The 17106-nt window shown below is 37.0% G+C and overlaps 3 protein-coding genes across 6 annotated transcripts in view; 2 read left to right on the forward strand and 1 right to left on the reverse strand.

Annotated features, from left to right (window-relative positions):
- LOC107753586 (ELKS/Rab6-interacting/CAST family member 1-like) overlaps nucleotides 1-4297 on the forward strand; it is a 32296-nt gene extending 27999 nt beyond the window's left edge. For 2 of the 3 annotated variants that reach the window (XM_016569775.1, XM_016569776.1), the window contains one exon: nucleotides 2247-2324. The gene's annotated coding sequence lies outside the window, so the exon portion shown is untranslated. Of the gene's footprint in view, nucleotides 1-2246; nucleotides 2412-3220 lie in introns of those variants that run through there. The other variant, XR_001641482.1, reaches the window with a different exon arrangement.
- A 3513-nt stretch (nucleotides 4298-7810) lies between these two features.
- LOC107753585 (uncharacterized) lies at nucleotides 7811-13763 on the forward strand. The gene is made up of 2 exons (XM_016569774.1): nucleotides 7811-11734; nucleotides 12791-13763. Exons 1-2 carry the CDS (start codon nucleotides 7897-7899, stop codon nucleotides 13495-13497), a joined length of 4545 nt encoding a protein of 1514 aa, XP_016425260.1. The 5' UTR covers nucleotides 7811-7896; the 3' UTR covers nucleotides 13498-13763.
- Nucleotides 13764-15106: 1343 nt separating this feature from the next.
- Nucleotides 15107-16971, reverse strand: LOC107753588 (transmembrane protein 60-like). 2 transcript variants are annotated; one of them, XM_016569783.1, is made up of 3 exons: nucleotides 16844-16971; nucleotides 15691-16143; nucleotides 15107-15534 (listed from the first exon to the last, which is right to left on the reverse strand). In XM_016569783.1, the coding sequence occupies exon 2, from the start codon at nucleotides 16104-16106 to the stop codon at nucleotides 15702-15704; it is 405 nt and encodes a 134-aa protein (XP_016425269.1). In that variant the 5' UTR covers nucleotides 16107-16143; nucleotides 16844-16971; the 3' UTR covers nucleotides 15107-15534; nucleotides 15691-15701. The 2 variants fall into 2 exon arrangements, with proteins under 2 accessions (XP_016425269.1, XP_016425268.1); XM_016569782.1 differs by lacking the exon at nucleotides 15107-15534 and having other exon boundaries at nucleotides 15628-16143; nucleotides 16844-16970.
- Between the last annotated feature and the right edge of the window lie 135 nt (nucleotides 16972-17106).

Consider the following 17106-nt stretch of genomic DNA (forward strand, 5'->3'; position numbering starts at 1 on the left):
TGTAAATACAACTTAACCACTGATTTCTAGTTGTGTCCTCTTTTGGAAGGCCAAACAAAGTAGTTTCGATTTCACAACGAAATGCAGCGTCACACACAGCGGCCTAGAGTGAGCGGCGGCCGGCGGATTCGGCGAAGTAAAATTAACACAGTATTGGTGGGGTTGGACAATGTCTATGGTAACATACAGTATTGAGCCATAAAATTACATGGTTTACAGTTCAGATACAGGTTTTCACAAAAACAAAAATCTTTTACAACAGCATTTCAGCCTTTAGACCGTTTTTATGAAAAGGGATAAATCAAGCATATAAATTGTCAATTTAAAACATATAAATATTATTAATTGTTAATTATTTAGATTTTTAGAAGGCACATTAACTTCTTTCTCATTTACAACGGACATGTAAAAGCCAATCTCAGCTGCCCTGTTCCTCCCCATGTGACATCAAACCCTGCCTGTCTCGCTGTGCCTGTTTGAGATTATTGGCTATGTCACCGCAGTGCAAACAAGCTTTCCAGTGGGATGTTTTATTAACAAAGAACTTTTCATATTGTTTTGATATAAAACCTACACGCATATAACTCATTTAGAAACTAAATTTCTCATTTCATTGCACTGCTATGAAATAGTCTACAATCTCATTTCTCCTGGTTTTGATTTTCCACCTTTTGAAGCCTGTTAGCTCTTTGTATGTTTTTGTGGTTAAACATAATCCCAGATGGTGCATTAAGACTGTATTTCCCACACTCGCTCTCACCAGATTCAAATCCTTTTCTACAGCAACAAAATCATTTTTAAACATGCTGATAAACAATTTTTAATTTGCAGGTTTACAAAATCATAAAATTTCCCAATAACTTAGTTACATTATTTACTTTCCATTACAGTACATGTATAATATAGCTAATAGACAGGATACATATAACATAAAAAATTAAATTTGTATGTGAATTTTTTATAAAAATGTCAAGTACAAAGTTAAATATCCAATATAATAAATAATGTGCATAGACAGTGAGGGTTGAGGCCACATTGAGAATCTGAGATTCGAAATCTAATTTAAATCTGGAAAGTTTAAGCATTTGTTATATAGAACATCCTAAATATTAAAAAATTCTGAAATTATAGACTCCAACGTTCAAATGTTTGGGACATTTCTTTGTTGAAAGTACATGTACTGTAAAATAAAGTGTAACCAATATTTCTATTTCATATAAATCCTTTCTATTCATCAAAGAATCACCAAAAAATATCAGTTTTCACAAAAATATTAAGTAGCACAACTGTTTTCAACACTGATAATAAAAATGTTTCTTGAGCAGCAAATCAGCATCTTAGAATGATTTCTGAAGGATCATGTGACACTGAAGACTGGAGTAATGATGCTGAAAATTCAGCTTTGCATCACAGGAATAAATTACATTTTAAAATATATTCAAATAGAAAGCACCTATTTTAAATTATATTAATATTTCACAATATTACTGATTTTACTTTATTTTTTATCAGATAAATGCAGCATTAGTGACTTCTTGCAAATGCATAAAAAAATCGTTCCGACGTCAAACCTTGGACTAGTATATTACAATTAAATTATGATAGCAAAAAATGCTAGTATTAACCAGGGATGCTCATTTTGATTTTATTTCCTGACCAATAGCTCAAGCATGTCAACCCATCTTTAACCGTGCGTTTTCATTTTTTTAATTAATTAAAAAAGAATGACTTCCAAACCCAAAATGCAGCCATTATTATTAAATATATCCATTTGAGTTAGTCTAGCTAGAGGAAATTACTGCACGGCAGTTTGCTGTCAGTTTACAGAAACATCAACTAAAAAGGAAGACTCATTAATGTTTATCAGTATTTAACGAAACCAATGTTCACTGGAAGCTAAGCATGACCCAGAATGAGAAAAGTAAAATCACATTAAGATGACAATGCTTGCTGCACCACCAGAATGATTCCTTATAAGAGTCCTCCTACAACAAAAACGGTCACAATAATATAATGAATTTTCACTGTTTTGGGTACTGTCTTGTCTCGTCTCATCATGTCTAAAAAGCATGTGTCTGCATACCAATACATCTTGTGTCTTTTAAAAGCATCGTGCTGATAGAAATGATGTGCTTGCAGTGAACAATATCAACCCCAGCAAGCTAAAGTTTGCAAATGCATGAGAACAGACTCTCTGTTTCCCATAACCCTCTGCGTGTGGTAGTAACAGTGTGTCTGCTCTGTAGATAAGATCTGGGCGGAAAGCTACAGTGCACGGGAGCTCTACACCGGCCACCTGATTATCCCATACAACCACCCCAAACCCCTTTACTTACACAATCAACTCAGCCCACATCTCATCACACCAGTTACCCAGGACCCACCGCCAGAGACCACACACATTCTCACAGGTAACACTTACATGTTTGTGCATGTCAAAGCTTTTCAAAGTACTTTCAAAGAATTTTCTAGGTGTGCATAAATAAGCAAATCATGAATTTTATGTTATGGCTTCTAACTACTGAATCTCATTTCTGTCATATAAAACAAAAAATAAAAACAATAATGATTTAATTTACATTTAGTCATTTAGCAGATGCTTTTATGCAAAGCAACTTGCAAATGAGAACAATAGAAGCAATCAAAACCAACAAAAGAGCAATAATATGTAAGTGCTGTAACAAGTCTCAGTTAGCCTAACGCAGTATATGCAGCAAGGGTTTTTTATAATAAATAAAAAGAAAACAAGTAGTAAGAATAGAATAGAAAGTAGTAAGAATTTTATTTTAAAGGGGTCATATGATGTTGCTAAAAAGAACATTATTTTGTGTATTTGGTGTAATGAAATGTGTTTATGTAGTTTAAGGTTAAAAAAACACATTATTTTCCACATACTGTACATTATTGTTTCTCCTCTATGCCCCGCCTTTCTGAAACGCGTCAACCAAATATTATTCTAATATTATGATTTTGTTTAAATATTATTTGATATTACACATATCAGGCAGATCTTTTGTAATAAATTTGATTAATTAATCATCATTACATGTAATTAATGCCAATTATTAGAATTTGTAATCACTTGACAGCCCTAAAATATATTCCATTGTCATTATTTTAAACAATATTTACACTTAAGTTCAAATGTTTAATTACAAGTATTAAATCATTTTCTGCAAATGATTTGATTCACATATGTGTCAATCTTTTTGGGTTTTAGTGGGAGCCTGGGATGGTGAGTCAGTGTGGAGCTGCAGTTCCCTGGACCCTGCTTTGGACCTCCAGAACCAAACTGGCCATGATCGAACCCTCCAGCTCCACTCCAACCTCCACTGTCTCTCTGGCCTCACCTCTCACCTGAACTAAACCGGAGCCCTCTAAGAGCCTGTAACAGTCTGTAGTCTTAATACTGGTGCAGCATTGAAAATATGCAGTGTTAGTTGAGTCGTGAATGCAATTTTAATTTCGTTCTCTTGATATGTCATCATGGTTGAGTAAAAACAGATTTAGAATGTTAACCTGATCAATGGGTGGTGCTATATAAACATAACTGAATGCCAAACTGTTGTTAAACAATTAAAAAAAAAGTGTTATGCTACTTAAACTGCACTCAGCATTAAGACTACCAGACCTATTCTGTGTTTAGGTAGCGTCTTGCACTGGTTATACTTCATTGGATGACCCTTCCCCTTTACCAAAAACTTATAGGACACCTTCAAGAGCATGACATAAACATTTATAGATAGTGATGTCTATATGTCACACCTGACGCTTCGTCAATGGAAAAAAAATCAGGTTCTGTACATCCTTTAATTCAAATTAACAGCTGCTACAAGGAATAGACATAAAATATATATGAAAAGAGTTGGCATTGCTCATGAAGCAATCCACCGAGGGGTGCGTGCAAGAAATTGCAGTTCTCGCTTAATGAGACTATAGTTGTTGTCTAGCAGCTCTTAGACAGGACATTGTAGGCTCCCAAATATCTTCATATCATGTCCAGATAACCAGTTTCTGAGAGCGCATTGCTGGTTTTATGTGCTCTCATAAATGTGGATATCATTGTGTCTCTCTCTCTCTCTCTCAAAGTGGAATTTTTTATGTTGCATTTGTGGCCTATTGTCTTCGTGTATTAAAATTACAATAAAAAAATGGATAGTCCACAAAAAAAGAAAAGAAAATGAAAACGAGATGATAAAATCAGACAAAAGACATGGGTATGGGTGTTCTGAATTTGTATAAATGTGTATGTATATAAATATGTATTATCAGTGTTTTCACTCTGAAGTTTTCATTTACTGTTTGTGTGGGGATATACAGTTTGCCATTTGGGAAAATATAAATGCAAATGTAAACTGCGGAGCGGTATTCTGGACCAATGAAATTTCACAGTGGGCGTGGCTACCACAACTTTTTCGGGAGAAAAAAAACTTATTCTGGAAAAAAAGACTCAAAAATCTAGCTGCCTGCTACGTTTACAAAAATAGCTCTGGACCAATGAAATTTCACAGTGGGCGTGGCTAACGCAACTTTTTCAGGAGGAAAAAAACTTTCTGGAAAAAAAAAACACTCAAAAATCTAGCCGTCCACGTTTACCAAAATAGTTCTGGACCAACGAAATTTCACAGTGGGTGTGGCTTACAACTTTTTCAAAAGAAGAAAAAAAAACCCCCTCAAAAATCTAGCTATCCAGTTTACAAAAATAGCTACGGACCAATGAAATCTCAGTGGGCGTGGCTAACAAAACTTTTTCCGTTTTCTTTACAAACAAACAAACAAACATTCTCTAAAATCTAGCGGCCCGATTTACAAAATAGCTTTAAATGCTTTATTTTGAGATCTCATGTTATATATTTTGCAGCAGTGGCCATTTTCCCTTTCAGCTGAAATGCAATAGAAAAGAAATTTTGAAATTTGTATGCACTATTCTCTACATGTGACACAATCTATACTCTGTGTCCCAAGTTAAAAAAGTCATTGTTTGGCAGAATAACTTTGCAGCGTTTTATGTTTGCAGCTTTGCATGTTTTAAATCACAGCTGACTTAAGGCAGACTATATGTCATGTTTTATTAATCTGCAACTTCAAAAAAATCAGCTACACTTAATTATTTTCACACACCGTCTTTACAAATGCTACAGATCAGTTTCTGACCTCTAAAGGAATAGTGTGCCCAAAAATTTGAATTGTGTCATTTTGGCTTTTTCCACTATCCTGTGGTCTCTCATACTGCACGTCTGACACCATTACTGATCCCGAAATTTGATTTGGCATATTTATTACATTACAATTAGAGTAATTTAAGACGTTCGTGCATTGAGTTGAAACCCTGCACAAATTAACAATCAAACTGTTTAAATTAAAGCCAAGAAACTCATCACTCAGAAACAAAAGCCTGAAGTCAAGACGTCGCCCGTTTCATTGCATGCAACAATGAGAGGAATCTGTGCAAGCATTAGCCAATGGTTTAATGAAGTCAAGGCTTTTGTAATGCAAACAAGCAGTCTTGACGTTATCTGTTGTTGATGCACTGTAACCATCAACTCCAGATGTCTCCTCTCCAGTTTGAAAATCTGGATAAAAGCAGCCAACTCGCTTGCATTGGGTTTCCCACAGATTTGCCTCATTAGTGTTATATAACTGTTAGGAAAGAGTCTGAGTGCACTTGTCTGTTCTTTTATCACAATTACATAATAACCACTACCACATCATGCAAATGTGTTGGAATAGCGGTCGCTAATGTGGTACTCAAACCCAACCGGTGGGTCAAATGTTTCTGTGAGATGGTTTATGGAAAAATCTCAGTGTTTACACAGACAATGACACCGATGGGCTGAACCATCCCAGAGGATTTCAGACTGTGACATCATAAGGGCACCACACAATAATAGTCCTGTCCATAAATGGTAAGTCTTTTCTGATTAGTGGTAATAAAACTGGGAGTTGGCTTGTAATACAACCACTGCTGAACGCTATGAGAAATTGTGACGTCAGTACTTTAAAGACAATCAATTCTGTTTGGACACAGGTTGACATTGTAAACATTGGTTAACGGATTTTCTTGATATTAAAGACACTTGGACGTAACGTTTGCCACTCTTGCTTAACGCTTGGACTACTATGGCTCCATTGTTTATATGGTTGTTACAACATTTCTCGTAATGAAATTTTCAGTTTGATGTGGGGTCACCAGATCTCATCAACATTTGAGTTGTCCATTGTCCATTACCCAAATCCTCTAAAGACAATTTAGTCAGCTAAATTGGCCAACATGGTAATGCTTCTGGTCAGCTATTTGTACAGTAGTCATCATCTTGAATGGCAAAGAGCAATAGCTCAGAATATGTGTCACAATTACATTTTATATAAGACAATATCATAATCACTATATAAACACCACAATCACGCACTCCTGTCCAGATGGGATTAGACTTCTTAGAGGATGTTTGAGTTAGCTGAAAAACAGTCATTTGTTTCATACTTGTTAGAGGTTTTGTGAGAAAAATACCTTTAATTCAAAGTATGTTGCAGAAACACAAAAATAACTTGAAAAAATTGTCCCGTCTGAATATGCCTTGTCGCCTTTTAGCGTTCCATCTCTGAATCTTCTGTGGCTTGTGTGCATATGTCTATGTGTGTGGGGCATGCTGCTTTATTGGCAGGATGTTGGGAAGCTGCTGCCATCATGATTCTCGCACATATGCATATCTGCACATGTGAGAAAGGAAATGACATATGCAGAGAATGCATTGTGTTCTTAAAGATTGATTGTAAGTGTGATGGTTTTGATTAAAAGTCAGGGTCAGCTAACACAAATGACTTTGACAAATCATATTGTGCATCTCAGTTCTGATGCCCTTAAAAAGGTTAAAATAATGTAAATATATATGATAAGCAATGTGCATGCTGTTTCACTGTATATACATAAAATAGCAGGTATTGCAACTTGTGAATTCTTAATAATTTTATGAGATTGCAAAAACCAATGAATGAATGATTGAATGAATGAAATAAAATAAAAACCCTGAAAACAAAAATGTACAACCCAAACCTAAACCCTTAACCCATGACTGTAATAAAAAAAAAACCTGACCAGTAAAACCTAACCTCTGTTTGCATGATCTAAATTTTAAAATATTGTATAATTTTGCCATCTCCTATGAATTATTACCAGTTGTCATGAGAGTGTGTTCGGTATTGCAAGAAAATATGCAATCAAATGTTTTAAACAATAAATAAAAATAAGAGTAATTGTTTTATGGACAACACTGGAAATCAAAATATGTTTAAAACAAAGACATGTTGGCTGTTGATTGCAACTCTACAAAAAAATCATTAAGTCTTTTTGTCTTAAGTATTTTGTCCTTAAAACATAAATTTAACTGAGATAAGATATTAATGCTGTATCTTTTATTCAATGCATCTTACTGCACTAGCAGATTTTATTTCTTGTTTTTAAACTCGCTTTCACTGCCAGTACAGTAAGACAAAATAAAATATACATTCTCTATTCTCTATAGCATGTATTATGCAATGTTAAATGCTATCTTGCTTTAAGAATTTTTAGAAATTGTAACTGGGGAAACAACATCATCAACAACAAAAGACTAATTAATCTCAGGTTTTAATGTGTATATGCATAGTGTGGTCAATAATCACTACATTACTAATGAACAAAGAAGGCTCAGTAATGTGCTAAATATTATTGAAATATTGAGTATATTCTGTGCTGACTGTTCTGATAGGAGGCTGTTACACTCCTCTGTTGAGAATCATCACAGAGTATCGCCCCTCTCATACTTCTATAAAGGGAGGTGGTCCTTCAGTCTCTCCTGATTCTTCTCTCTCACACACTCTTCGACACATTGAACAGACCTGCTCATCATACAGGACACGATGTGGCTTGCTGTGTTTTACATATGGGGAAGCCTGTTAGCATTTTCTGTGTGTCACATCTGCCCAGAGACCTCAGAGGACATTGCTTCATGGGTAACGCTGAAGCCCCTGGGGCACTGCGGGGACGAGGAGAACTTGTGCCCTTATCAACTCACCATCCCTCCTCTCTCCATCCAGCTTCCCAGGCCTTTTAGGGAGCTGGAAAAAATGGCCAAAGAGCTGCAGGACCTAAAGGAAGTTGTTAACCAGCTAAGGAGGGACTTCCAAGAATGTAAAGACAGACATAGTATCCAGAGACGTGGACAGAAAGAATACGGCGAGGAAAAGGAAAGAATACCTCAAATTCCAAGGCATAACATCAGCATCAAGGAGACACAAAGTCATAGAAGTCATAGTGGAGAACAAGTGGTCCAGATCTTAACTTCAACCTTACTGCAAGGAGATACATCAGAAAGTGAGGGAACCATCAAGGATGGCGTGAAGAGGCTTGCTCATTCCATTTTGGAAAGTCAGGAATGGAACATTGCCCCAAGGATTTTTCCAAACCAAGGCACCACAGATCAGAGGTCTGAGATGAGCAGAGAAATAAAAATATTTAACCCCTCACTTGACGAGACACCTGAGGACATATCCAAGGTCAAACCGGTGCTCTCGCCTATACCTGAGGAGTCAGAGAGGGAACTGAAGTCTAAGCAAAGTGAATTAATAGACCCGTCCCTTCCTAGAAAAAAGGATGCCGTACAATCCTCAACCCATGGGAAACAGCAGCCAAACATTCTCAGAGATGGACATGTAAAGAACATCAGTGGCATCCTGACGGCGAGAAGAAGAGTGCAGGAGGTGCCTGATTCGAATGGATTAAGCAGCATTTCAAGGGATGCTAACACTAAGATAATGGATTTAAGCACATCAGCTGGGAACAGATGGGTTGTAAAGTTTCCTGGAGTAGGTGGATCACTGAGGCCAAAGGGATCCTACATAAACAGTAGAGTTGTCAAGGTTACCAATGAAGACAGACTGAAGAACCCTGCTTTGGTGAGGATCCACAATCTACAATCCGGAGACATGACGGTCAAGCCTGAGTCAGATGAGGCTGGATTTTCCCCAGTGAGAAGTGGCGTTATGCGGGTCAAGGAAACAAGTCCTCGTACAGCAAACACAAAACCTGGTGCAATTACTGGGCTAACCCTATCAACAGATGACCAAAACAATCAAGACATCAGTAGGGTTTATGGTCCCAGAACAGATGATGGACATGTCCTGAACGTTGCAAGCCAAGTAGCTAAAATTATGGAGGACAATTCAAGAAAAGTAAACAAGACTGTGATTACAAGACTCCCAACAAATCTGAGGAAAGAAAATCAGGGTGATCTGAGTCACATAGCCACAAATAAGTCAATCTCTAGTGTTATGAACCAAGCTGAACAGCCAAAGATGATTAAAGAGGAAAAAAAGCACATGGGACTGAGTGAAAGTCTGGTAGTTATTAGTAGTGAGGAAGAGACTAGCTCCAATTTGAATAGAGAGGACTTGACTTTCCTAGGAAGACCGGTGGAAAATGAAAAATATCTAAATCCAATTACAGAAACTAATAACAGACAAACTGATTTCAAAATTTTGGATAAGGCTGACAACACTTTCAATGAAAGGCGAGTTTTGGTGGGAAAGACCAATCCACAATCTGGGGACATGACGGTCAAGCCTGAGCCAGAAGAGACTGGATTTTCCCCAGCAAGGAGTGGCGTTATGCGGGTCAAGGAAACAAGTCCTCGTATAGCAAACACAAAACCTGGGGCAATCAGCGGACCGACCTGGTCAACAGATGACCAAAACAAACACACATCAGACATCAGTAGGTTTTCTGGTCCCAGAACAGATGACGGACATGGCTTGAAAGATGCAAGCCAAGTAACTAAATTTAGGGAGGACAATTTGCGAAAAGTAGACAAGTCTGGGATTATAAGACCTCCAACAAAACTGAGAAAAGAAAACCAAGGTGATGTGAGTCACATAGCCACAAATAAGTCAATCTCTACTATTATGAACCAAGGCGAACAGCCAAACATGGTCAAAGAGGAAAAAAGGCACATGGGACTGAGTGAAAGTCTGGTAGTTATTAGTAGTGAGGAAGAGATTAGCTCCAAAGTGGATAGAGAAGACTTGACTTTCCCAGGAATACAGGTGGAAAATGTAAAATATCTAAATCCAATTACAGAAACAAATAACAGACAAATTGTTTCCACAATTTTGGACAAGGCTGACAGCACTTTTAATGAAAGGGCAGTTAATCCACTGTCTCCAGATCTTAAAGATCAGATGCAGCCAGGAACGTTCATTGAAGGGGCAAATGAGCATATCGGGGTCAACTCACTGAGTGCAGGTACTATGAAGAAGGACTTACCAAGCCACGGTAAAGCCACCCTGCCGGAAAAAGATCTGGTGAAGCCCACCCTTGTCCCAACTGTAAAGAGTAAATTGACTGATAGTACAGTGAGTATTACCAGTAGGGTTCAATCACAAGTAGTAGGCCAGGGGACAAGGAGAATTTCAGTAACTCCGCTCAAAGCTCCAGCTGGAGAGGGACCGTTTCAGAACAGCAGGAAAAACATCAGCAAGATACGTGGAGTAAGCCAAGACAACAAAAGGTATGTGATGCCAAACCCATTAAGACACCCCGATAGACATCCAACAACTGTGATTTCACAGAGAGTCAACAAACTAAGACAACCTAATGTGATGGACAACATGTCAGCAAACAAAAGTGTTGGGGTACATTCAAAGCTGTCAATCCCAGTCAGAAATACCAATATTGCAAGGAAAAATGGCTCTGGAATTATAAGACCAAGCTATATAAGGAGGTCAAACTTTCAAACTGAGCCAAACACAACCAGAGACTTCAAGACAAAGGTAAACACAGTGACTAAATTCTCCAGTCCCACTGGTGCAACAGAACAAGAACAAACAGAAGAAATCAAACCCATTCCGCTGGTAATGAGGTCAAATGTATTGGACAATAAATGGTTAAAAAACAACAGTACAGAGTCACAATCACAACCAGAGTCTCAAAATTCAAGTAACGTACAAGATTTGGATAAGGTTCAACAAAGTAAGAACCAACTTAGAGACAACAGTGAGACTGGGAGTACAGAGGATCCTAACAATCTGCAAAGCGGAGCCTGGAATTCACATACTGGTGGGAAAGAAAGCAAGATTTTTAATTTGGGAACTGATGATACCAGCAATCAACAACCATTTGAGGTGGACAAGATCAGCAGTGGAAAGAAAGGACCAACTGCACCAACCTTAAAGAAAGAGTCATCTAAGGAACCAGGAACAAATCTATTTACCACCTCGACAGTCTCTTTTATGGACATAAACCATAAAGACAGCTCAAAAAATATTCATAAAGTGACAAATACACATGTTGAAATGGCTAAAAACGATAGTTGGGAAACACCCATAAGCTTTGAAAGTATTGGAGCAACAAGAGAACGGGAACTTATTAAATTTAATAAAGACAGAGTGGAAGAAAACTCTGGGGAGATATTATCTAACCCAAACAGTGCGGACACTGCCCAAGGGTACAGTGGAGAGAGGTACACAGATCCAGTTGTTTTGGAAACGCTTACAAATGTTGAAGAAATTAAAGGCTCAAAGCTTTTCTCACTCAGCCCCGAGGACACTGCTGAGGGGTTTAAATCACATGCAGTCAGTGATGAGGTGACAGGGAGAGAGCAAGTAGAGAACAAGATCCATAGCACCTGTGACAGTGATTGTAACACTACGTCAACCCAACAGTCTACAGCCCAGACCAGGCCCCCAGTGGACTCTGGAAGAGGTGAGGAATTTTCTTACACAACCCATGTAAATGTTTATTTTTAAGAAACGAGTATTTACTCTTAATTCACACTGTAAAAAGCCCTCCAGAGTGTTTAGAGTATGGCAGCAGTGCATGTTTATTTGACACAAAGCTTACAGTACAGTGGGATAAGTCAGTTTGACTCTTTGTATAGATTATACCCAAGGTTTTAGCAGAGTGCAAACAGGGACAAATGTCCAAAAATAACTACAGGTACAATCTACCCAGATAATCATTCCCAGGAAATAATATAATATGAACGTATCCGTTTAACACATGTTCTGTGACCCCGCACTTTATCTTGATAGTGTGATAGAATTCCATAACAAGGATAAGTGGATATAGATTCTCATCTGAGTAGCAGATGTTGTGGTTTTTGTGAAGAGGACCAGCTGTAGGCCTCTTCTTTTGTCTGATGTATCAGGATGTGGTGTCTTTGTTGAGCTTGAGGGAAGGCTCAAAGGCAAAGTCTTTTTTGCAATGCATAATTAATGCACGCAGAAGTTCAGTATCATTCCATGCCTAGTGCTAAATTTACTTGTCCGGTGATTGGAGTCTGAAATTTGGCCCAATGTAAACTCTTGAAACCATGGATAAATCAAATCCAGGTGGTCCAAATGTCTATGTATAAAACAGCTTTTGCATATCTTTTAAACAAAACCTTAAGTATAGTCTGTCGAATGCAGCTTCGTTGTTTGGGTCTAACAACAAAGATGGATAGAAAACAATTTCAGTGCATCATCTTGCTCTGCATTCGTTTACAAATTCATAAGATCCAGATTTTCAGCTGAACGTTTATTTTTTCAATTTCAACCCAATTGAATTTATTTGTATTGGGCTTTCCACAATAAATATGGTTTCAAAGTAGCTTTACAAATAAAAGTGCCTTAAAGCTTCTCTAGTTGAAAGATAACAATGGCAAAGAAATGCTCCTTAAGATGTTTAAGCATACAGATTTAGGCTGTTTATACATTGTAAATGCATTTTTCATAAACAAAGAATGAGGTAACTTAAAACAGTTTTTATTGACCACAGAAAAAGGACCTGCACAAGACTGTGCTGATTACATTACGAAATCCCGAAGGAATGGTGTATATGGAGTAACGCCGCAGCCAAAGAGCAGCATGTTTCCTGTTTTCTGTGACATGGAGTCTTCTGGCGGGGGCTGGACTTTGATACAGCATCGCTTTGATGGCAGCACAAGTTTCAATCGCACATGGGACGAGTACAAGAATGGATTTGGTAAACTAATAGGGGAGTTTTGGCTTGGCAATGACAAGATTCACTTGTTGACAAAGGCGAAGAACATGTCATTGCGAATAGAAATCGAAGACTTTGAGGGTATCAAAGAATATGCTCATTATGACCACTTCTATGTGGCCAATGAAAGCCAACAATACCGCCTGTCCATTGGTGGTTACTCCGGTACAGCTGGTAATGCCATGCAGTTTAGTAAGAATTACAATCACGACCAGAAGCTCTTTACCACTCCGGACAGAGACAATGACCAGTATCCCTCTGGAAACTGCGGGGCCTATTACAGCTCAGGCTGGTGGTTTGATGCATGCATGTCTGCAAACTTAAATGGGAGATATTATCAATCAAAGTACAAAGGGGTGCGTAATGGGATATTTTGGGGTACGTGGCACAACATTACAATGGAATATTACCCAACCAATGATAGACAATCTTTTAAGACTGTTAAAATGATGATTAGACCTAAAAACTATGAGGTAGTTTAACCCTAACCCTAAGTAATATTATACCCACCCATTCTAAAACTTACCAACAAAAATTAAGCTCTCTTTTGAAGTTAGATGGTACAAAAAAGGCAAATGCCTTAAGTATATTGCTACTCGTGTTTATTGCTTTATTAATAGAAAATATAAGTGTGGTGTCAGAACTTGAATAAACATTGATAAATGTTTCTGTATCTATGTTGTTGTTTTTTTGAGCTGTACACATATGCATTAGTAGAATATATTAGGGATGGGCGTATCGATCCGAAGTATCGATATATCGATACTGATGCGAGTATCGAAAGTATCGATACTCAAACAATAAATATCGATACTAAGGTGTGTTTTATTTACCAGTGATTTTGTTTATTTAACAAAAAAATAATGCATTGAATTGGACGAATAACCTATGCTAGTAAATAATTGTGTAGGATAGAACTATTTTCCTGTTCATCTGAACACACGCAAATGTTGCAAGACAGAACCAATCCATCACAGAGAGTGTTCACTCACTTCTGACAGTGCATTCAAACAGGGCTGCGTTTCCCAAAAGTATCATAAGAAAGCATTAAAGCTTTTGGGAACGGCAGCTCTGAAAAATGCTTATCAGAGGACGGAAGAAAAAAAAACATACATGTTTGAGTTATTTCACAATAAACAAATTGAAATTAGCCTACATAGTTTGTGCAATTACATTTATTGAAATTGAACGTTGAAAGATAATATTGATCATGTTCTATTCTGTAATGTTAATATAAATCATACACTGTCAGAATAAAAAGGTTGCAAAAATATAACCTAATAAGTTACAATTAAGACGTATTGAATGTTAAAATGCGTTTTAAACAAAGTTAATTGGTTATCATTACCCATTTTTCTCTTAGTAATTTAATAAATTTCATAATTTAAAAGTTTAGTTCAGAAGTATCGTATCGGTATCGATATCGATGATACTGCCTTGAAAAATATCGGTATCGTATCGAAAACAAAATAAGTGGTATCGCCCATCCCTAGAATACATAGAATACACAACTGAGCCTCTTGTGTTGCTTTGAATATGCTGAATTGCATAAGACATGAAACCATGCTATTTACAGATTCAGCTATTATCTTGTATATTGTATTTTTTTAAACTTACAAACACTAAAATGTCTGTAAGTCTGGGCCAATCCATGACTACGTTTACATGGATATTTGCAGAATTTCAGATGCTGTTTTTTTTTTTTTTTATACAAATAGCTGGTTTTTACCAGCTGAATAAAAGCATCTGTAATTTTCTATTATTTTCATTGTACATTGTAGGAATTTTGAATTAACACTAAGTGTTATTTTCAAACATTGTTTGTATGTACACCCCAAAAAGACAGACGACTCTTTCTAAGAGGAAATGTCAATTTCAGTTAAAAAGGAGGATCATAATTTAATTACTTAAAATTAACTAATGAATAAATTACTACATTTCTTCTAGAAATACATATTTTACTCCCCGCAGAATTGTAACTGCTTTTCTGCATGATCTTGGAAACATTTTTAAATATAATAACTGTGCACTTACTGAACATACTTGTCATAAAGAAAATAAATATGTATCTTTTAATTACAAGGATGCTGTTATTACTTTTTATTATTATTATTTACAGACTCTGCACAAGAGAAAATTAAAATTGCATTTTGTAAACATGTATTACGTAAATTCTGCAATGCAAAACATAAGTGCATGTAAAGAAACACAGATTCATAAATATACACCATTATTGTAGAACGTATGTCGTTTCAGTAAGCAAACCATGTTGTGTTACAGTACTGGTTGAACAAACAGTGTGTATGCAGCACGTTAACGGTTATTTTTCAAATGTTCATTATGTTATGCCACTAATGATCTCAGTGTTTCACTAAAATGCAATAAATATTCTGAGCAACATTCACAATCAGTCATTTCAGTCACCTGAGTGGAAACTCACCACTGAGCCAAAATACGTAACCCTCCCTGCATCACTGTGAACATGAAACGTAGGCTATTCAGCGTAGTCACTCTTGAGCCTGAAAGAAACAAGCAATTCCTGATAAAGAGCTCGAAACAGATGTACATTCTTATTGTCCGTTATATATTCCCTTTTTAATAAATAACATCTACTTTCAAGATGATTTTATTCCTGAAGAATACAGTAAAGACTTCTGCTGGCTTTCAAAGAATACCGTTCATATGTTCAGTCTCTTCTGAAGTGGAAAACGTTGTAGCCCAGTTCGGCCATAGCTCCGATGAGCAGTGCCCACAGAGGGACGCAAACCGAGCTCACCAAGATGTCCATTAGGCCTTCTAATTTGGCACAGAGCGTCAGACAAAATGCCAGTTTAAGCAGCATGGCCACGAGGTACCACACGCGCTTCTTTAAGTTCTCCGCCCCGTTGCGAGGGTCGAAGCCCGGCTTGCAGCGGCCTGCCATTTTGACAAGTAGCATGAGGAGGAGAATAAGATCAAAGGTCCAGACAGGAAGGAAGATGAGGAACCAGCTCCAAAAGATCTTCCCGTCCAACTTCAGGACCAGCATAATAAGGAATATAAGTGTGAAGATCCATGTCAGGAGGACTCTTTGAGCAAGAGACATGTTCATTTGAAACGCTGGCCTAAGGGCACAGCATTAAGTTGATCTGAAAGAGACCAAACATTTATCATTGGAAGTATGAGTTCAATTTACATTCAGTCAATATCATCTAGTGGATTTCATGCTGCTTTTAAAGCAAAAGAGGGACATTTCAAGTAGTAAGATGTTATTAAATTAATAGTAATACTGCAAATTACATTTAAAAGATAATAGTATAAACGCATAATTAATTAATAATATTAGTACTAATAGATTGTTTTTCATTGGATGCTACGTTGATAATATAAGCTGTATTAACGTAGACTGCATTGTATTTATTTACTAGGCTAAATAGTAGCATGAGCCGTTTGAGATGATATGCATATTCATAAAAGGCTAAAGCTTGGTTTTAATATTAGTTGAACATTAAATCATTCATTTTAACATCTTAACATACTGCAATGGCCGATTTGTTCAAATGTAAACTGTTTTAGTTACAGTAAGTGCCTCTACATTTATTTAACTACCCATCAAGCTGTATTTAACGTGCAAGACACACAAATGTTCGGTCTCAATAACAAACGAACATTTCTTTTATTTATCCATATTTTATCTTGACTGTTCCATCCTGACACATTCTTAAAATGAAGGAGCTATTCATTACTAGCACAACACTAGCATATAATGTTACAGACCGGACTGCTTTATGTGTTTATGAAGGCAAACCGACGGGAAGCGGGGAAAAACACATTGACGGAAAAGCTTACCGATAATGAAGACAACTCGGCTGGCCTTCTAGTGAGAGGGTTAAATGATTAAAGCCGATGTCCCCTTTCTGGACTGTGTGTATTTGAACACTGGCGTTTTCAAAACAACTTCTCTTGAAGGACCAAGTTGATATACGCGCAGCGCTTTCTACCGGACTGGAGGACGCGCATTAATTCAGTTAAATTCTATTTAATTGTATATTGCTCCAAAGAATTTAAGATTAATTGTGCCTTACACGGTCAGATATTTATACACGTTTATT

Source organism: Sinocyclocheilus rhinocerous, unplaced genomic scaffold (assembly GCF_001515625.1).
Source record: "Sinocyclocheilus rhinocerous isolate Xijiao unplaced genomic scaffold, SAMN03320098_v1.1 scaffold200, whole genome shotgun sequence".
NCBI lineage: Eukaryota > Metazoa > Chordata > Actinopteri > Cypriniformes > Cyprinidae > Sinocyclocheilus > Sinocyclocheilus rhinocerous.